We start from the raw sequence: 21,777 nt of genomic DNA, 5'->3' as shown, positions 1-21,777 counted from the left end.
GCCACAATCCCAGGAGCAGAAATAGGGCTTGTGCTGCTAGTTCAGAGAAAAGAGTTGTGGTAGCTGAACAGTTTAAATTTTGGGGAAAATGTAGCACAGTGATCAGCCAGCTTCATCCCAGAGGGATCGCAAGCCCATGCCAGCCCCTGGCTGAGCCTCTCTGTCCTTTCCTCCTTCAGGCTGGAGCTGTGTTCGGGATGCCAGCTTCTTGCAGAACCAAGTTCAGCTTTGATAAAAGCGAGTATTCCTTGTTTCTCCTCCTTCATTTCCAGCTCCTTCCCTTCCTTTCCCATTGCTGCTGGCTTGCTGGGTGCCCACAATCCATTTTCCATCATCATTAAATATAGGAGGAAGGAGACCAGGGGGACACACAGGACAACAGAGCATGGCAGGGATTTAGGCTCATCTTTTCACCTAAGGATGCTGCCGAGCCCCACAGCACAGGGGGGAAAAGTGCCATCTCCTCCCCTTCCCCAAATCATGTCCTACCTGTGCCATAGTGCTCCAGACTGGTTGGCATCTCTTGTGTGATGGGCTCATCCCAGAGCAGGCAGCTCATCCTCAGCTGACAGCAGGTGGCCTGGAAGCCACTGGTCACCCAGTGATCCTCACAGGGGTTGGCAGCTCCTTGTTTCATCACTCCAGGCTGAGCCCTATGAGCTGTCCAGGTAGATATAATTGTGCAACTAAAGCTAGATTCTTAGGCTGCATCTACACAGGTAAATTAAATGTTTGTAGGAACACTCAGTGGCTCCCTGGCATTATTTAATTTACTTGTGTAAATGGAACGCTGGAGACCCTGAAGACCAGGGCAAGTTACCTGATGGGCTTGTGTGTAGGAAACCTAGCTCATGGTCAAGATTGTCTGCAGCCTTGCCTTCTTTACTTCAAAAGCTTACTCCAGCATGTTTGGGGTGAACCTTAGCTAGCCAAGAAACAGTGGTTTTTCTTGGAGAAAGAAAGGTCCAGCCCTTTGGTATTTGGTGGGGAGCTGAGAATTTGGCAGCAAGAGCAATAAGGAGCGCTATCCTGGGGATAGACCTAAGCCAGCACTGGGTGGGAGCTTGGGACAGCCACAGTCCTTCACATCTTAGTTTTCCCCTCTCTGTAGTAACAGGTCCCTGCCTGCTCTTGAGGGCAGCTTGGGAAAAGGATTAAGGAAATAGTAGAGGTGTATTTCCAACCTTGCACACGGATGTTCTTGATGGAGTCTCAGGAAGGAAAAGTACCTTCCCTGCAATTAGTTTTTCCACAAGTCCTGCATTTCCCATTCCCCTCCCCAGCTCATCACAGCCCAGACCAACTCCCCTGACTGGGTAATGTTTGGGTAGAAATTACCATTCTGGTTTTGTAATTGTGGATTTGAACGCCCGAGTGACTGATTTCAGCAGAGGCACCAGTCATATGAAGTGGGAATGGATACAGCTGGTTGTAGGACCAGACAGAAAAATGTGGTCTCCCAAGGAGACTTCATTTCCATTCTCCTCAGGCTGATTGTTTTTCTCACCAGGTGGTGGTTGCTTCTTCCTGCATTTTGGAAAGCTGAGAACTTGACTCATGAGAAAAATATCCAAAGTGTTGCTACACCATTGTACCATAAATGGCTACATCTGTCTCTAGGGATGTATTTTCCTCTGTCTTTCTGAAAGACAATCACTCATTTCTATAAAACCTCCAACACCCTTATAGCGCTATTTTAGTAGTTACTGTTTTGGAGGAGTGTGATAAGGAAGAATTTAGAGTGGATTCATTTCACTTGATCTAGAATGTGAAATTTGTTAGACATGCATCAGCTGTACCACTCTTTGGACTCCAAAGATTGCACTGAATTGATTTTCTGTTACTACAATATATATATTATTTATTTAATGCACATGACAGCACGAACACCTGCTTCTAAGGTCATGAATTTCAACCATTTAGGCCTCATTCTGTTTTCTACACATAGACACTGCAAATTGGGATGTAACAGAGATCCAAGACACCCGTCTGGACATGTAGACATAGCACAAGACCAGTACAAGACCTGAAACCCTCTAGGGCAGCAGTTGGAGGCCATGTGGGATACACCAAGGTCTCTTCTAGGGCACTAAACCACAGCTGAATGGTTGAATTGAGACCTGAGCACCTAAGCTGGTTGTTACCATTCCCCTATAGCCACTGGAGAAAAAGTAAGCCCTTTTAGGGCACAAATCTTTAAGTGAGCACCTGAAGCAGATCCCAGTGCTCCCCGAAATTTTCCTCTTCTCCATTGACTACAAAGCCAGTCTACCAGACCAGCACAGAGCAAGACTTTGAGGAGGCCAAAAATCTAATTTTAAGCAAGAATGATATCTCTCTGTGAAGCTGGGTAGGCAAATTGTTACTGCTTTATAACATCTTTACAAATGCAATACTAATATCTTCATTAAAAAACACGGATGTAGAAACCTGTGCTCACGGCCTGGTGAAACCCAGAGTCTGACTGCCAGCCACTTTCTAAGCAAGAATCAGAGCATTTGACTTAAAATGCTTGTTGTAAAACGCCTGTGAGCAAAACTCTGCTACTGGAAGAAACAGCATTGACCTGGAAAGATATTCATCTTCCTACTACAGCTGTGTATGAATGATTGTTTGACGAGATGGGTTGTACTGGTTGTGCTATGAGACAGATGCACACTTACAGAACTCCCTGCACAACTGGGCAGCTCTATCCTGGCTTACTGTCACGAAGAAATGGTTGGGCGATTGCAATCTCTCTCATGGCATCTGCCAAACCAGTTATCTTGCACTGAAAAGAGTGCAGCAGAACTAATGCAACTCAGTTTACCAAAACCCCTGCATTTTACTTCCCTTTTATTTCCATCACACACTGGAGGTACACCAGAAGTGACTGGCTTACTGGTGAGCCAAATCAAACAGGTATCTGCTTAAGTCTATGCCTCAGCCTTTCCCTTAGAGGGACACAAATCCAGGCCTCTCACCTATTGAGCTGCCAGGTTTTTGCAATAATTGGAGGAGCTGAAAGTTGTCCAGCCATCTTCTTTTCTGTTGTATTTGATTAAAATTGGTCATTGGGTTGTTGCAACGTTATTAAGTGGGGAGCAGACAGCTAGACTGGTAGATACATGGAGCAACAGACAGAGCAATTGCATACACTTTCTATTTAGGAAGAGATGATGAATAAAAACACCATCCCTCCTCCCAGTCCCTTCTGAGTTTTTTGCTAATTCAGAGAGTTGAAATTTTTCCATTTGAGAGAATGTCAGTCAGGTCCAGCATCACTCATAAAAATGGAAGAATTGTTCCAACAATGTCCCAGAAAGGTTTCCTAATTTTATAAAGAAATCCAGGAAAAAAATCTGGCCAGCTCTAACCTGACTGGCTCGCACTGTGCTGTGGTGGGTAGTTCAGCAGAGAAGTCTGGGTCTCCATGAGTCTCAGCCTTTACTCCTGCAGGCAGGAGGCTTCATAAAAGGAGTCACCTCTATGCTTCATGCAGCTAATGAGCAACCAGGAGCCAGCACCAAAGCCAGGCAGGCCTTGGGCTCTTGCTCATCTCCAACCAAATAACTTAGTATGGACATGAACACCTCCAGAGCTTATTTGGTGGGAGTGAGGGAAATCAAGGCAAAGTACTTGGACAACAGCTTTGGTCAGGCGTGTGGTGAAGATGGACTTGAAAAACTTGGCAGCATATTTGGGAGTCTACCTGGAAATTTGTTGACTGTTCCTTCACCTTTTCTGGATCTGGGGAAACGCTTTTCATTGAACCTATGTAAAGAGTCAACTACCCAAAATCTATGGCTCCTTTGGGGGAAAAAAAGATTCTACTCTACCTATTTACTGTAGATATGATTTTTGAATAATATAGACAATTTTCTGTACTTTAAGGCTTGGTTTTATTAAACTGGGGCAAACCAGGAAATCTCATCTTTTCTTCCTCACTGGCTATGATGAAATTCATCCACGATTTACCTAGGGTCCCCAAACTTAAGAGAGGTGGAATTTGAATTCCAGGGCTGCAGCAGGTCAAGAGCCAGGTTTATCTTTCAGCAGGGATTACCTATGGTTTCTACTAGATTATTCCTGACATGTGGCTCATCATATTACAGGTTAAATGTTTAAAGGGGGGAGGAAAGCATGAGGCATAATGAATAACAGCTATATAACTCTCCTCCCTTCTCCCCAGAATAAATCCATACTGAGTTTAGGAGGTGCCTAGATTAAAAGACTGTCCTGACAAGCTATCAACAAACTTACCACATCATATAACAAGAGTGAACTTTAAATCTACCATTTTGGCTACCTTTGAAACTCACTGAGAAGCCCAGTCCTAATATAAAATCTCCTAGTGGTTCACATCTGGGTTTTGTAATTGTCATCTGAAAAGAGTGTTAGGAGTGATAAGTGAGTGGTCATCTCACTGGAATCCTAGTGCAGCCTTTTTCAGTAATGAAATGATATTGTATTTCTCCCCATATGAATCAAGGCTGAAAAAAAGTTTCATGTTCAGCTTTTAAACTGTGTTTCCATAGCTGATTTATTTTGTTTTTAAATATATTCCTCTGCCCTTGCCTTTCCCCTCTCATTTTATTTACTATACTCTAAGCAGGGCTCTGATTTCCCCTCATCCTGTCATGATTACAGGCGGAGTCCTCTGCCAGGGATTCAAAAATTGGTGGACAATACCCCCTGGGCTTATAAACTCACTGTTGTTCTCCTTCTGCTTTGGGGGAGATGAAAAGCGAATCCACGAGCTGCCAAGAATCACACCCAGGTAGGGACACAGTGCTGCAAGAGCTGGTCCCTGCTCAGTGTACAGGAGACAGACGTGACCCTGGGATGAGTTCATGGGGTCACACCTTGACCCTGACAGAGACCCCTCGTCCCCCCGTGCCCCTGTGAGGAACAGGGAGGGATTAAACTGCAGGGCTGCAGTCCGTTTGCATGGACAGAATGAACAGACCCCAGCCACAAATCACTCCATATTTTAACAGGCTTTGAGAGGTTCTCCTTCTTCACTTTAACCCTTTGTGGGACCTCAGTGCCTGCAGAAGATGGATGGTAGGCAGTCCTCCACTACAGGTGGTGAAAGGCTACCTGGTGTAAACCTACTTTTTCCATGTCCCCGTCGGGGCTGAAGGAGAGGGAGGACCATCCCCTTTACCTCTCAGGTCTGGGATCTCCACTACAACTGCCTTCCAACACACTCCTCACTGACAGTGCTTCCCTTTGCCTGCTCACCAAACAGTTCCCCAATTTGACATCAAGCTGTTCCCCAAGGAGGTCAGGACCTGGTTGTCAGCTATTTCACAGGCATCAGAGCATAAGCCCTGCAGAGGACCTGGATACCCAACAGCTGTCAGATCACAAGCTCTGCAGTCACCTGCCAGCCCCCAGACCATCAGGGCTTGCCCCAGTCCTTGCAAAATTCTTTCACATGCTTTTTAGGTTACCATAAGGAGGGCCAAGGGGAGAGCTTTTGAGCCACATCTGGTCTAGGAGAGCAAATGTGTTTGTGCCCCTTTCTGAGGAGGGGGGTGGTTGCTGCATCTCCATCATGTCTATCTGTATTTTCTTGTCTGTCCTGCCACAGGCTGGTGGATACAGAATTGTCTACTCTCTGGCAGAAAAGTGCTGTGCTAATGCTGAGAGAGCTCACAGACAATAGGAGCTGTAGGCTGCTGATTTCCAATCTTTTTCATTTCTTTCTTCTCCCCCTTTTTTATTCTACTTCCACTTGGTCCCCTACAACCCTCTTCATGCTGAGGAAGGTGGTTGAGAAAACTTCTCTGAGCTATGTGTCAGTGAAAGTTTAGCTATTGGGCGTAAAACTGTATCAAAAATAAATACAAACATCAGTCTTGACTGAAAATGTGGTCATATCACTGACTGACGTCAGCTCTGTAGCAAATCCCAGCGTATCTGGTCCCAGAGTCAGGTTTTGAGCATGAGCTGAGGGTTAGAATGGAGTTAGTGGGATTGGGTGTGCAAGTGAACGGTGCCAGACAGGAGCTGGGCATTGACTCCCAAAAGGTGAGTGTCATGGTTTTCTAGCTACTAGGAAGAAAATTAACTTTACCCCCGCCAAAACCAGCAGAGTGAGACACAGCTGAGGACTGCAGTCAGCACCAGCAGCCCATCCCTGTTCTATAGGTTGTACTGGAGTGCTCTCTAGTGGACAGAAAAGCAAGTCCAGAGGTGAACACAGCTGATGAGGCTCTCTCTGAGCTTCAGTCACCCTCACCTGGGTGTCAGGCATTGGGTCTGTAATATCCGTACACCACGGGCCTGTGCTGAGTGTCTGGTGCAGGGTTTGGGAGGGCAGTTCAAAGCTGAGTCTTCCTGATCCGTGAGGCTGCAGGGCAGAGGTTTGATGCAGGAGCAGTGCAGGGTGGCAGAGGATACACACCTTGTCTGGTAAGAGCTGACTCACAGGTAACATCCCAGTCCCTTCCCATTTAGGCAGCTTTTCAGTGCTTCTCCTTGTGTTGAAGGAAACACCTGAAGGACCTGTTCCTGCATGTGCAGTCAGTGGGTAGAAGAGCACAGAGGTACTGTGGAAGGACAGTAGAAACACTGGTCGTGGGATTTTATAAGGAAGTGAGGGAAAATTATATCAACTCATTTACCAGTGAGCCTCCAGGAGTCCTCTGCTCTGAGAGCCCTGCTAGTGCTGAACATAAACACTCTGAGGGAAAATAGCTCTTGTTTCATAGCACAAAGTGATAACCCACTGGATATAGCGGAAGCAAACTACTTCAGTGTCACAAGAAGGTTATTATGGAAGTCAGCTCAGGGGACAGACCATATCTGCTCCCAGATAAGCAGAACTATACTACTGAACCCAAATGTCCAAAAGGTGCTCGAAAATCATGAGATCTGAGTTTTGAATTCTGAGACTAACTCATTGCATTTTCCTTTTATTTCTGTGAAGTGACAGCTAAAAGATTTTTATGATGGTCATATTAAAACCAGAAACAGTCACTTGACTCATGAAATACTTACGCCAGCTACAGAGGTTATATGCATCTCTCCTTAAAAGTCTGACTTCTCCATTACCTCTGTGTTGTGGGAGCTATTATCTTAAGTTGCCAGGATGTCAGAGACTGAAATGGTTAATGATTTATGCATTCTAGAGTTGCCAAGGGACTTTTGAGGCTTCTGCAGGGCTTCTGCATTTTACCTCTGACGGCCCATCAAAGCCCATCCCCCCCTCTGCCAATCTTGAAAGGCGGGAACCAGGTCAGACAGAGAAACTCTGCACAGGCCCAGGGAGAGGTTGGAGGCTCAAGGCACGGCCCGTGACAATAACCATGGGTATAATAACTCATAACTTCTTGGAGTGTGGGGGCTTCCCTCCTTCACCCCCAGCAGATCAAGGCCACCACTTCAACTGACAGACATGGAAGCGGCAACTACCAAGTGTCATCGCTGGACCCCGTGGGCGGTGACTATGGACATCTTTCCACTCTCAGCTTTTCTCTCTCTTACTCTCCCTTACCCTTATCCTGTCTTTCCTTTCTCTCCCTTATGAATTTTCCCCCCCAGAGGTTATCCCTATGCCATATTGCTATAGATGATATAGATGACAACACCCAAAATGCTAACATACCTGTTGAAACAAAATTGTTAAAATGTACCCTACCTATATATGTTTAAAATAAACCCTACCTATATATGTTTTCAAACACCGATTATTCAGTCTAGTTTCACTCTAATCCACCCCAAGGGAATTATTGATAAGAACCTGGGTTGCCCCCCTCCCCTTTTTCTGGGGCGGGTCATAACACAGGATGATGGCCTTTCATCAGAGCTCCTCTTATATGGACACTTCCCAATGCTCAGACATCCTGAACACAAATAAAACTCCTTCAACTCCTTCAATTAAGCTTAATTACTTGTCTCCTATTCATGCTTTCCCTTTACTTTCTAGAGGCCTTTGACTGAAATCCGACTGCCTCCTTTCCTTTGAGCATCTTCTTTCACTTGGTCATCTTTGACCTCGCCTCATCTAGTCAGAAACCACTGAGGTTCTACCACAGTACCACACATACCTGCAGCAAAAGAACATGGGTTTGTATGTGGGCAGTTATTCCGTGCAAATTCATTAACAGTTTTGTTACAGAGGTGCTGCAGCTATGCACGTTAGGCTGCTGAATACTGACTGCACAAGTATGTTGATTCAGTTTGTTGAGGGTCCAGAAAGAAAGGGGGTGGGGAGGAGGGGGGAGAAAAAAAAAAGGAAAATGAATGAATAAAAATAAATGAAGCAACCTACTAAACGAGTCAGCACTGGAGAGTTAAGAGGAAGGAAAAAAGCAAAAAAAATCCAAAGAAAATAGCCCTGAAACTTCAGAGAGTTTACTCATCTTTCCTTCACTCATACACAACTAAACTGAGGCAAAGGAGACCCACGAAGGTGAGAGGAGCAGCTGATTTCCTACCAAGTATTGGTAGGAAATCATAATTCTATTAGTGATGACTTTCAGTGGTATTGCTTCTTAGATTCTCTGCACATTCTCCCATAAGCCTTCCCCTGCAGGTTTCCAGCTGACAACCAGCAACACTAAACAAGTCCCAGTGCCACCGTGACTGATGGCCAAGGTGTAGGGTCTGGCCAATGCTCATCGATGGGCTCATTTCTGCAACAAAAAAAAAGAAAAAATAGGATTCAGTGGAAGAACTTTTGTCCGTTGCATCCAAAGTAACATGAGAATGAAACTGCAAGTATTCTGGGAAGTTGTTTCTGAAAAAGGAAAGATTGTTGCTCAGCTCCAGCAGGCAGCTCTATCGGCACATTACAGTCTTCTCCTGTCAGGTTTGATTTACGTGCACCTTTTATGCTGAGATTCACTCTTCACAGTCACCATCTGATGAGAGACCCTGCCCTAACCTCACAGGAAAGTCAGCTGATTATTTCCACAACCTCAGAGTTTTGCACCACTGAAGCATTTGTTTTATTCATTTATTACAATGATACAGGCTGTGGAGTTATAAAAATCCCATATAGGATAAGAGTTCTTAGGAAATCAGATAAACAGGTAGCCCTTGGACTTCTTCATGAGTATACTGATATAGTGCACACAACCTCTCCAGGACAAAGAGGGGCAGCATACAGGGGCCAGGCAAACACTTCTGTTTAGGGAGAAAAGCCTCAGGTTTTGAAGCATCTTCACAGGCACTTGGCAATATTTGGAAGGACAGTGCTCAGTGAGCATGACAAGCCTCAGTGGGAACTCATGGCTCAGGTCCTGCTCTATTTTTGCTGTCTCAGGCAGCTAACTGCCAGCTGCTTACTCCTTGTTACTATCTGAATAAATTGGATTATCCAGGAAGCCAAATGGGGATAAAAATGCCATTAGAAAAGCAATTCATTTAGACATAAAACTATTCATGATATACCAGTGCTTTCAGGAGCTCTGGCCCAGAGCTGTTCAACCCGTCAGAGGCCACATGAGAACAATTCACCTTCCAAAAACACCTTCTGGTGGCTTGTAGCACTTCTGGCAACCAGGACTCCTGTGCCAGAAAGGCTGCAGCTGGGGGATGGTGTTTACACTCTGCTTAACAAAAGGTTTTTAGTGGCAGGGAGAGACAACAACTGGGATTTAAAAAAGGAGCTCACCTATGAAGTTTCTCCTTTTTGTTTTGAGTTCCATGCTCCAGATTTCTTGTTTCACGACAAGCATCAAAAAAGACTGTTCTATGTATGCCACTTTGGACCTCTCTTTATTTTTACAGATTTCCATCCCATCCTAAACTCCTCTAGCTGTTCCTTCCAGGGGTGAAAAGTCCTAATCCACTCACTCGGTCTTCTTTCAGATGCTGCTCCTCTCTGGGGACACCCCTGGACCATGTTGCACACCCACTGGTGTGCAGACCTCGTTTGGCTGCATTGATGCAGTCTCAGAGTCTGGTTTCTGTTGCTTTTCTAATAATCCCTTGCATATTAGTGGGAATCTTCTGTCCAGAGAAGGCAACGGAGCTGGTGAAGGGTCTGGAACACAGTGTGATGAGGAGCAGCTCAGGGAGCTGAGGTGTTTAGATCGGAGGAGGCTCAGGGGGGACCTTATCGACATTTGCAGGTCGGTTGCTTGTCCCAAGTGAAAGGAGAGGAAATGGCCTCGGATTGCACCAAGGGAGGTTTAGACTGAGTATTTAAAAAAATTTATTCACTGAAAGGGTGGTCAGGCATTGGAACAGGCTGCCTGGGAAAGTGGTGGAATTGCTGTCCCTGAGGTGCTCAAAAAACCCGTGGATGTGGCACTTGGGGATACCGTGTAGTGGTGAGCATGGTGGCTGGGTTAAGGGTTGAATTCGATGATCTTAGAGGTCCGTTCCAACCATAACGACTCTATAACTCAAAACTGCAGAAAGCAGCCCTCCCTCCCTCCCCCCCCCCACCGCTGCTTCCCTGCAGAAGCCCTGGGCACCAGTGCAGAGAAAGCGCTGGGATAACCGAGAGCTCAGAAACCTGCAAACCAACCGGGTCTGCCCAGACTGGCCGCGGGTGCCGTGAGGGGGACCAGCTGCTTCTTTCTTCCTTCCCAAAATAAATTTCGGAGCACACAGCCGAGGTGTGTGGCCGTGTCCTGCTCCCGGCTGGCGCTGCCTCGGGATGGGGCTGGGTAAGGCCAGGGCCCTGGAGCAGTGCCGTGCCCACTGTTTTAAGGTAGAGACGCGCGCGAGCTGTTTCCAGTGAGGAGGAGGAGGAAGAGGAGAGCGCGGAGAGGCACCGAAGCTCGGGGGATGTTTTGGTCCCGTGGGGAAGAGGATGAGTTAGTGGGGTTTCCGTGGAAAACACTCCGCCCGTCGGTGTAGTCGTGGCCGAGTGGTTAAGGCGATGGACTAGAAATCCATTGGGGTCTCCCCGCGCAGGTTCGAATCCTGCCGACTACGAGCCAGGGCCGCTACTTTTTTCTCCGCGTTCCGGACATTTTCCTCCCTCCCCCCGCTCGCTTTGCACCGGAGCCGCCGCCGCCGCCCGATATCCGGCAGGGCCGGCCCCGGGAAGGGAGGCGGGACCTCCTCCCGCGGCCATGGAGCAGCGCGGCCCGGCGCCCGCCGTGCTGGTCACCACCAGGTACCGGGACACCGGCCCCGCCACCCGGATCGGCCCCGCGGGGCTGGGGATGGTGCTGGGGATGCCCCTGGCGATGCTGGGGATGCCCCTGCCGGGCCAGCTGTGCCTCCGCTGCGCTGGTGGCGGAGCCGTCCCGGGAAAGCGGAGGGAGGGAGGGAAGGAAGGGAAGGAGCGCGGGTTGGCGGCGCTGAGGGGAAGCCGGGTGGCTGCTGCGTGGGTTTGCCCCGGGACATTTGGGATACGTGCGGATCCCCGAGTTTTCTGGCGTTTCACAGCCGGGAGAGATCCCTCCCTGGCCCTTTCCTCCTGGGATAACTTGGGGTCGCTTCCTTTCCACGCTGACGCAGCCTGTGCTCCCGCCCCGCGGAAACGCCTTTTCCTTGTCGTGATTCTGAGGTGGGTCAGAAGGAATTACAATTTATCCCGAAGCTTTGGCTTCATCAGTGGTTTGCCTGATGTCCATTCCCCGCTGCCGTGCCCTGCATCCTTATCCCCGTGCCCACCGGGAGCCCCTCTGGCTGGAAGCCCAGTGATGGGCTAAATGGATTTTTTCTCTTTTCCCACCTTCTTGTAAACCCGCCCCAGGTGGGTGCAGAGGCGCTGTTTTCCGTTGCATTAAACTTTTAAAACCTAGGTTTTCCTAGATGTGATAAAGGAACCCTTGTGAGAAATGCCTCAAGAAGAAAATGCTTCTGGCAATCTTTATAGAAAAATGATAGAGATCTCTCTCTTTCTTTTTTTCTTTTATCCCCACAAAATATTTGAAACCACATGAAAGCAGTTTCCTGTCAGATGAGTCACGAGAAGAAGTGTTGATTCAGCAAAGTCCTTATCTCCTAGGACATAAATAACAGTTATTTCAGTCTCATTAACTTCAAAGCTGTTATATTAATCCCTTAATATTTGGCTTCCTTTGGAGCCGTGGCCTTGAACCTTCAAATGTATCTGACTTGACTAATAGATATTTTGTAGGAATGACTTGATATTAGGTTTAGCCTTGGAAATGGAAATCTGAACACCTGGACTCGTTTTACAGTCTGTAGACTGTAAAAGACACACTTGCAAATTGTCCCATTGATACTGGAATACTTTCAGAGATATATATGTATGTGTGGGATTAAGACTTCAGCAAATAAACATATTTTTTTTTTATCTTGTGAGGTAAAATAGCTCTACAGTTGTGACCTTTTCCACTCTTTATACATACTGGTTTTGAGAATGGGACTCCTAGTTGCTGTGGTAATAAAAATCATAGAATCTTAGAATATGCTGAGTTGGAAGAGACCCATCAGGATCATTGAATCCAACTCCTGGCTCTGTGCAGGACACCTCAAGAATCACACCATGTGCCTGAAAATGTCCAAACACTTCTTGAACTCAGACAGGCTTGGTGAACACTGCCCTGGGGAGCCTGTAATCTATATACTTGTACTTAGACTATACAGAGGAATAAAATGTTTGGGGGTAATTTGTGTCAGATATTTTGCCTTCACTTAATGAATAGACTAGCTGTACAAGTTTTTTCCCTTTGGTTATGACCTGGAACACCATGTTTTGGCCCCCTTAAGGCAGAGGTTGTTGGAGCTGGGTGCTGCTGGCAAGGCTGACTGTATCGAGGCAGGAAGTGCAGAGTCCACTCTCCTGGGTGCACAGACGTTGGAATAAAGTTTCTCTGGTCTTAGCACTTTATCTTTTACTTTGCCTTCCTACCTGCAGTGGGTATTCCCCACTCCCCATCTTAGCCTTTCAGCGCAGAAAGGAGATTAATTAAAGTACAATTTAATTATTACATGCAAATCAAAAGACAGGAATGAAAAACTGTCTCTTCCGTGAGCTGTGGAAGCTGCTCTGTTCAGCTGACCCTTACATGAGTTCCACTTCCTCTGTCCCTTGCCAGCCCCTCATGATCTGATTGTGCAAGCACAGTGTTACTGATGTGAATGGTCTCCTTGTATTCAGGTGAAGTGATTTTGTCTTAGGAAGGTTAGCCATGTGCCCAGGTCTCCCCTGAACCATCGGTATTGTAGACAGAAGTGCAACTTGGGGATAAACAAGCTAGATTTAAATAAGGAGTAGAAGCAATAAACCTGTATGTCCAATTTAAACAACCAGCTTTCTCCTTTTGTTGCTTTTTTTTAAAGGAACAAGTGTAAAAATAATTGTGTTTGATGTGGAAAATGCAATGAAACTATGCTCTGTCTTGGGATTTGCAGGTGCTGCTTCTGTTTGAACAATAATAGCAGTATTTAATGAATTAAAACACTGAGGCTGCTTATTTTGAAATGAAGGCATTACAAAAACCAGTTACCACTTTGGAGAGTACACTCTGTCTGTCACAGCCTCCCTGTTGATTTCTGTTTAGAATCATTTTTATATTTTAAAAAAATCCTGTTGCTGTTGAAGAGGTAATAGGGGAGGGTTTCCTGTAAGAGATGGTAATGAAAGTGATCACAAGGCCTAAAGCAAACAAACAAAAATGTAGCTATTGCCCCTCCCTCTAATTGCTTCCCATTACAGTCACTTTATGTCAGACTTTTAACAACTTTAAAAGAAAACCCCCGGGGTATAGATAAAGTACTTATTAGGTTTGTGACATTTTAGGGCTCTCTGAGGCAACACCTTTTAAGGTGAAGTTGTTGTGTCATCTCGGAATATCTGTATGTTTTCAGCTGAGTGAGAACCACTCAGGGAGGATGGTTCACTGCTGGTTACTTGTTTTATTTACATCAGGAGAAAAACAGGTTAATTTGCTATTTATACTCTGTGTTAACAGAAGTAGAATCATAGTCATTTAGTTTGGAAAAGACCTTTAAGATCATCAAGTCCATCCATTAACCCAGCACTGCCTCGTCCACTACTAAACCACGTCCCCAAGTGCCACATCTACATGACCTTTAAATATCTCCAGGACTGGTGACTCGAGCTCTTCCCTGTGTTATTCCTGAGTACCAGCTGACAAACCCTTTTGCTGCCTAAGCTGCAGGCACAACTTCTGAGTGACTACACATCTGGAGAGCATTTCCTCTGCTGCAGGTCTATTCTAAAAAACTCCATATCCAGCTGATTTTACTGGCAGGTGCCCTTTGAGTCAGCATTTTGGCAGAAAATGAGAACAGAATCAGAGCAGACAGAATAGCATTGAGGTAAATACTATAAAATGATGGCGATGGTAGAGCTGTTGTTAAAGTCCTAATGTTTTAAACATGTCTTGCAGAGAGGATTGGGTACAAAATTTGGGACTGTACCCTTGTTGGTTGTTGTCCTATTTATCAAGAACTCTCAAGATACTCTCCTTAAAGTGCTTTTTATTAAAGTTTTGCATTGGAGATTCAGAGGTTGTCTTCTTGGGAAAGCTCAAGTTTCAAAAGAACTGGTCAAGTTTTAACATGATGAGAGGAGTTTTTTGAAACTTTATTTGAAACTAGATTGTTTAAACCTCTTGAAACTATATTTTAAGTTCTATGCATCATGCATCCTTAGGTGAAAGGTGCCTGTGTTAAGGAATCTAAACTTGCTAAAGAAAGAAGTAAATTCCATAAGACACCTCTGCAATCAACAGAAGTCTATGGAAGATGGGACTTGATATTCCCCATATAGTTAAGGTTAAAAAAGGCAGAAAAAATGTTTAATGATTCTAGTTTGTGGGTTTTTTTAAATGATCCCTTCTGATTTCACTAAAAAGCATTCACACATGGGAAGCACTGTTTTGTGCCCCAACAGCAACTGCTTGGTCTTACTCCTGATGAGTGAGAAATATAATACAGTTCTGGCATTCCTCTTACAAAAATACCATAAATAATTCCTCAGATGGGAATCTAGGGAAAGGTGACACCCTGGTTCCGTGGGTCTGAAGCTGGCAGGAGAAGAAAATGCATTGAGTAAACTGCTGCAGCAGCTCCCCTGTTGCATTTTCCTCCCAAAAGGAGATGTTCTAACTTTCTGGGTGGCTCTGACCGTTGGCAACATTCAGAGGTTAATGCTGTGATTGTCTATTTAACTGGGTATGAAAGGACAGGTAGTTTTGTTTCCAGTAAGATTTTCTGTGGGAAAGCTGAGATGTTTTAGCTGCTGCACCCTTAGGTGTTTGGCAACAAGACTATGTCAGGCAGTCAAAACCAGAAGGCAGCTCCAAGGGATCATGTCCTCCTTTAACTTGCTCAGTCCTGATAGATGTTTGTCTAATTTTCCTCAATGACCTTCGCAGATGGAAACTATGGTTGGCCCATCAGTCTGCTCCAGCAGCTTCCTTTGTGTTCCAGGCTTTTATCTAGTTCCCTTGTTGCCTCTTCACAAACCTCAAGTTGTTCCTGTGCTCCAGCAAGCTCCTTCTTCCTTTTGTGGCCCCTTTTAGCTTATTGTTGCTGCCATTCCTGGGAATGTCCTTAGACAGAGGAGAGTTGGATAGGGCTTGGCATGACTTGTGATGAAGAGACCTTTGCCTCAAAACAAACTGTGATGAGAGATCATGGGATCTTCTTACCTGCCCTGCTGAGTAAGAGCATTTTCTACTCCTGTGAGTGAAGTCCTGTTCTGAAGAAATCCACATCTTCTCTTTGCAGAAATGCTGTGCTTCTGACATTTTGCCTGCAGTGGCCAGTGGCAGGTGCTTTGGGATGGAAAGTCATGGATAGGAAGCAAGCCATGTCTAAATTTGTCCTGATGCAGAGTAGGAGCAGTGTTGGGGCAGAGTCTGTCTGATGTCCTGTTGCAGTGGGAGTCTTTGCACTGACTTTCTTGTGCTTTGAACTGGATCCTTGGAGAGGGTCAGTTAAAAGTCTTTGTGCCAATGCCTGAACTCTGCGTGTGTTTTCTTCCCTTAGGCAAATTCAGAATACGCACACGGGGCTGGATTTGTCAGTGCCAGAGTACCAGGAAATCCGTGGGAAGATGATGTCTGGCCATGTGGAGTATCACATCGTCGTCGTCACACGACTGGCTGCCTTCAAATCAGCAAAGCACAAGCCTGAAGATGTAGTTCAGTTTATGGTAAGTATTTAATCAGAGCTGTGTTGGTGACCACTTTCTTAATCAGCTTTGATTATTTTTGTCCTGATGTAGCAGATACTTTATCATCAATCACAGCCTCTCTGGGTCAAGGTCCTTGGTAGCACAACACAGTCTGTATTATTTCTGCAATAGGAGTATTCTACATGTATTGGTTGAACTCTTTATTCCAGGAGCTCAAAGCAATAATGACTGTTGTTGCCTTAAAGGCATTTGGCATTATGGGTCAACAAATAGAAACTAATTAAGCTTTTTATAAGTCCTGCTACAAAATTGTCTTCTTCCAAGCTCTTGGACTTGGTACATAAACTTGAAATAAATATATAATAGCTTATTTGAATGGATATATTAGCCTTGGCATGGCTTTTAAAATCCTTAATAAGAGAGTTTTACAAGGAAGCATCCGTATAAAACGTTATTGAGTTGGATTGTCTTTGTCATTATACCTGCAGAGTAGAGGTTTGAAAACACAGCACGTGACTTAAACCAGGTGAAATTAATCTCATCTGTAACATATGCACATCCACTTGAGCTGTTTCACCTGGGACTGTCTATTAAGTTGATGGAAAAAGGTGCATTTAGGGTATGTTTTATTTGATCTTCTTTAGCAGCCTGCTGAACCACTCCCAAGAAGTGCATTTCTCTGTCCATTAACTATAAAGGGACCCATTCTGCTGCATGCTGTGAACATGTGCTCTTTTCAATTGTTTTGGCAGTAACTGTAATGTCACAGTGATGTGAGTGTGTGGTTACCTGGTGGACCATTACCTGTAGTGTAACTCACACTCCATAGAAGATAGTTGATAAATGGTTATTTACACAGTATGATTTGCAGATAAACATCTGTCAGTGTTGTAAAGAGAGGCATGATAAGGAGAGCTCATTCATTTATTCCACACCTTATGCTATATATAACTTTATGGTAAGAGCAGCAGTGCTGGCGTAAGAGTCTGTTCTGTTCTCCCTCCTGGTCCCTGACTGCTTGTTCTCACTCCCTCAGTGTTTCCTTTTGTGTGCCAGTGTCATGTGGCTGTTCCATAACGTCAGCTGAGGAACTGGTCCTGGCTAAAAATGGGTGTTTGGGGGGTTGTTATTCAGTACAGAGTTACACATATTTCTTGAGCCTGTGAGTTGCACAGCCCCATTAAAGTTTGTTTTAAGACAGGGGAAAGGCCAGACATGGGCAGATGGGAGAAGGGGATGTGCAGTTGCTTTTTTTTATGCAGCAATACCTGTTTATGTTATGTAATATTCCCAAACAGCTCTGTGCAAAAAAGGATCTGACTAATCCAGAGGTGTTAAACTGGGCTATTGTCATCTAAATTCATTTTACTTAACTTAAGAATAAGTTGATAAAATCAGATTGTCTATAAAGAGGATAAACAAACTTTCTACTGTGGCCCCCCTGCTTGCTGGAATTGTCTGTTCCCATATCTGCTCTCTCTAGGAGGATTTTTAGCACTCAAGTGAAATGAACCTTCCTGATTTTTCCTCTGGTTAGACCTCCTGATATTTCATTCTTCGTGAAGAAGAAAACTGGTGGAACCTGGCAGGAATAACATTTATCTCAGCAGTTACATTTTTTTCAGCTGACTGAATCTGATATATTATACAGTTTGTTTTGTGAGAGTAATTTAAAACCATGAGCTGGGAGGTTGGAGGATGGATGCTTTGCATCAATTCATTCCAATGAGTTTTATCTGTATGTATTACTGGAAGGAACAGGGGGATTCACCTGTCCTAACTTATCTCTCTAAGTTGGATATTTTAATCTGAGACTGTCCTTGCTTTTATGGTCAGTGGGGAGAAGGGGAATGAGGTGACTCATCCTCTGGAAATGTCTCTCTTCTTTGACCATAAAGGGAAAGCATCTACATTTTAGACAGCTGCATCAGGGGGCTTCAACTCCAGGCTGAAATGCTTAAGGGTCAGTAGAGTTGCACACAAATCATGTGTGCAGTCAAAGCTGCCCTGGGATTTTCCACCTGAACTTCAGAAGGTTGTGGGTCTCCCATAGATCTTGTGTGTTATTTGCCTGCCCCACACAAGCCCCTTGGATGCCATGGGATGCCTGTCTCTAGGCAGAAAAATCCGCTCTCTATGATTAGGTGTCTGCATTTGGTGGATTTCTAAACTCCCATCTCAGTCAGGGCAGTGCTATTGGGAAGAATGTAACTGAGCATCTGTGGTGTGGAGGAACCCACTTTGCATAAAATACATGGCTGGTACCATTTGAGAAACTCTAAATTATCTGAGGTATGTGCACAGGGCTGGCAGGTGTGACAGGGGGAATAAAGGCACTAGCACTGCCCTGGAACAGAGTGAGGTGAGGTACAGGGCATCATCCAAGGTAGCACTAGCTGCCTGTATTCAGGTGAGTTGAATTTCAGTGACATATTGCCAAAATGTAGGGACTGTCTGTCATGAGGGCTGGGGCACCTCCTGCATGTAGGCAGTTTGCTTAAGCTGGAGACAAGTCTCAACTCTGTGCTTCCAGGAGAGGTGAGTTGCACCCACAGTGTCTGCAGTGATTATCTGCTCTGCTGGATGCTGTACCAGGACAAACAAGAACCACCACCCTTTCCCAGGGACTTGCAGGTGAAGCGTAAGAGAACCAGGGGGCTGGAGAACAGTAGAGAAGAATGAGGTTACATTGGGCAGCAGATCTAACATATCAAATTTATATCAGAAAGCAGAGTGAGATGAGACACCTGAAGGAGCAAAAAGAAACTACTGTGTGTGCGCTCTGGAGCAGGATGGGAGAGGTGACTTTGTTGTTTTTTTTGCTTTTGTTGAAGCTGCTAAATATGAAAGGTTAGAGGAAGGAGCCTCACGGTGCTGAGGTGGCAGGTAGGTTAGAGACGACAGGCAGGCGTGGTAGGATTTTCACTGGCTCTGCATACGTTAGTCCAATTTTGGTCACCTCGGGAGCCAGGTCTGTGTTTTGAGAGCTCCTCCTCCCCTTCTGCCTCCCCCTGAAGCATCAGGTGAGTGGATTTTCCCTGTCCGACCGTTCTCCCTTCCCTGTGGCAGTGCCGGCCTCGCTCCCTGTCCGGCGCCAGGTGGCAGCAGCGAGGGGCGGACCCGCGTTTGCTGCTCCAAGAGCGCGTCTGTTTTCCCTGGAAAATGATGGTGAGCAAGGCACAAGCGCCCTCTAAGCTAGCTGTGGTCTGTGGTGTGCTGTTTGGGCCACACTGGATCGAATCGCAGAATCATTTAGGCTGGAAAAGACCTCTGAGGTCATCGAGTCCAACCTTTGACCAATCACCACTTGGTCAGTAAGTGCCTCATCCAGTCATTTCTTGAACACCTCCAGGGATGGTGACTCCACCACCTCCCTGTGGACAGTCTATTCCAATGTTTAACAACCCTTTTCATAAACAAATTCCTTCTGATGTGCAACCTGGACCTCCTCTGGTGCAGCTTGAAGCTATGTCCTCTCATCCTGTCAAGATCGAGATATATTAAGGGCCTATGACCAAAACCAGAGGAACATCAAATAGATATTGCAGATTTGACCTGTGGAGCCTTTACTAGACTTGTGGGTCTAAACAATCCAGAGTTCCCTGTTCTCTAGCCTTTATGTGACTATGCAAAATCAGTACCATAGCATTTCTAATGGAAACGTTTGTGAAACATTAACGGAAGAAGAAATTAGCTTTTGTGATGACTTTACGATCTAAATTCTTAGAAACTGGAGAGATCTTTTAATTTTAAAGAATGCTAATTGTAAAATAGGGCAAATGAGTTGTAGAACTGCTTAACCTTGAGGTTATAATTGGTAATTGAAGGAAAAGTCAACTACATTTCTTTCAAAGGTCAGAATACTCTTGCCCCATCAAAAGAGGGAAATTTGTTTTCTCTTTGGTACTGCTGCCAGGGTGATATTTAATTACTACCTATGGATCTGCAATTTTCTGTGAGAAGAAGAAAAGGTTTTGTTTTTCTTGCATACATTTCTTCTAGCCACATCTTACCTTTTTTAGCAATTAACTTCTGTCTTCCCAACCTTATTAAATATCCACCCAACCTTCAGTGCCTTCTCTTTCTATCTGCACCCAGTTTAATTGATGCTTTTTTACAAGTTACATTTGTTAGTCAAGTTCTTTCTTTTTCAAAGCTGAACAAATAACTACCAGTGTTTGACAGGCACAGCATAATTTAGGAAGGCATTTGCTATAGAACTGTCTCCTTCTCATAAAATGAGGGAGTATAAGTATGTGGGTGTGTATTCATCTATATTTTCATCATTGCCTGTTTGCATATGTTGGCCTTCTCTTTGTGGGCCTCAAAATCTGTGCATTGGAGTTGCTCTTTCCTGACCATACAGGTGTGTTGTGAAGATAAATTCCTTCACTTTATAATCTCTGTGATGTGAGAGGGGTTGAAAAAAAAATCAGTGCTCAGCGTAGTGATGGGTTCAGGAGCCATTAAGAATTCATGTTGATTAAAAAGAAATATTTGAGTGCTTGCTCTTCTGCTGGGCAAAACAGATGGGGAGAACAGCATGTGGTCATGTAATTAAAATCTACTGTAATGCATACCCATGGGGTCACCAAGCAACATTAATTCTGGTATGGCTTGAATTGGGAGTGTCCAAGTGAAAGCTTGGGTTGTGCTGTCTGGGAGAAGGGACGCTTTTGATTCCTGTACCCAAAGCTAGTGGTTGTTTTAAAGGATAGTGTTGCTGGATCTCCATTTTCTGACAGTGTTAAGAAGTGGGCTTTGTAAAAAGAATGTCACAATAGTCATGTTTTTCATGACATACTGTAAAATCAAGAGTGCTCTTGGCTGGGTTGCATTGGCTGGCAAAGGGTTCGAGTTAGCTCTGAAATCTCCGTTTTGTTGAAACTTTTGCAGTAGATACAAAGCTTATGAAGAAAAGCTTGAGGTCAGAAATGGGGCATTAAAAGGAGCTTTGAAGGGAAAGGGCACATGAAATCCCATTAATACTGAGTGGGATCAAATTCTACGCACAACTGAGAGTCCTGGGCTCGTATCCTACAGGCGTTCCGGTGTGTGTACTTTCATGCATGAGGTTCTTGTGAAGAAGGGGGACAAGGCACATGCATGAGATTTGAGGGATTAGCAGCAAAATTCAGGCTTTCACTTTGAACTTCTTGGTGGTTTTCTTAACCTTCCAGCTATATTTGATCACATTCAACTTTATTTGTTCCTGGTGAAAAAAAAGAAATATTCAGCCCATCGCTGTCTCTCTTTAAATTCTGTGTTGGATGTTAATTGTTACAGGCAAATAGGGTCTTGACCTGGCAAATAGGCACATGCTTTGCTGTATTTGCATGATTAACTCTTTTGAAGTGAAGTAGATTGAGCCTTTGATACTGTGACTTGACAGAACTCCTTGAAGTGTATACATTCAGGCTGACTTACAGGTGGTGGAGGTTTAGCTCCACAGTGTTCACAGAGTTCAGTTAGAGGCATGGAGGGGGGCAGGATAACTGCAGGATCATAACTTGAAGGATTTACAGGCAACAGAAGGAAAATATTTTAATATTAATCAAATGGGACTTTGTTTACTTAATTGGATTGATAAAATGGGGTTTAGAGCAATGTTTATTTTTATCCTGACATTTTGGGCCATATGATCCATCAACTATTTTCAAAGGGTTGTGAGTGATAACCAGAAAAAGCAAGATTTGATTTTGTTTACGTGCTGATATGCCTTTCTCCTGTAAAATTGGCAG

General features: G+C 44.9%; 1 protein-coding gene and 1 non-coding gene across 4 annotated transcripts in view; both read left to right on the top strand.

Annotated features, from left to right (window-relative positions):
* Window positions 1-10,683: 10,683 nt before the first annotated feature.
* HS1BP3 (HCLS1 binding protein 3) overlaps window positions 10,684-21,777 on the top strand; it is a 51,311-nt gene continuing 40,217 nt past the window's right edge. For 2 of the 3 annotated variants that reach the window (XR_007908204.1, XR_007908198.1), the window contains exons 1-2: window positions 10,684-11,068; window positions 15,889-16,054. Coding sequence is in view for 1 of the 3 variants with exons in the window: in XM_051810523.1 (XP_051666483.1) it covers window positions 11,025-11,068; window positions 15,889-16,054 (210 nt within the window). In the remaining 2 variants the exon portion in view is untranslated. The remainder of the gene's footprint in view (window positions 11,069-15,888; window positions 16,055-21,777) is intronic. The other variant, XM_051810523.1, reaches the window with a different exon arrangement.
* TRNAS-AGA (transfer RNA serine (anticodon AGA)) lies at window positions 10,803-10,884 on the top strand. Its single transcript has one exon. It is a non-coding gene; the product is annotated as a tRNA-Ser (tRNA).

The sequence above is a fragment of the Manacus candei genome, unplaced genomic scaffold (genome assembly GCF_025592945.1).
Source record: "Manacus candei isolate 608988 ecotype Guabito, Panama unplaced genomic scaffold, ASM2559294v1 h1tg000007l, whole genome shotgun sequence".
NCBI classification, from domain to species: Eukaryota; Metazoa; Chordata; class Aves; order Passeriformes; family Pipridae; genus Manacus; species Manacus candei.
Note: the sequence above shows the minus strand (reverse complement) of the source record. Positions and strands in the feature narration are given on the sequence as shown.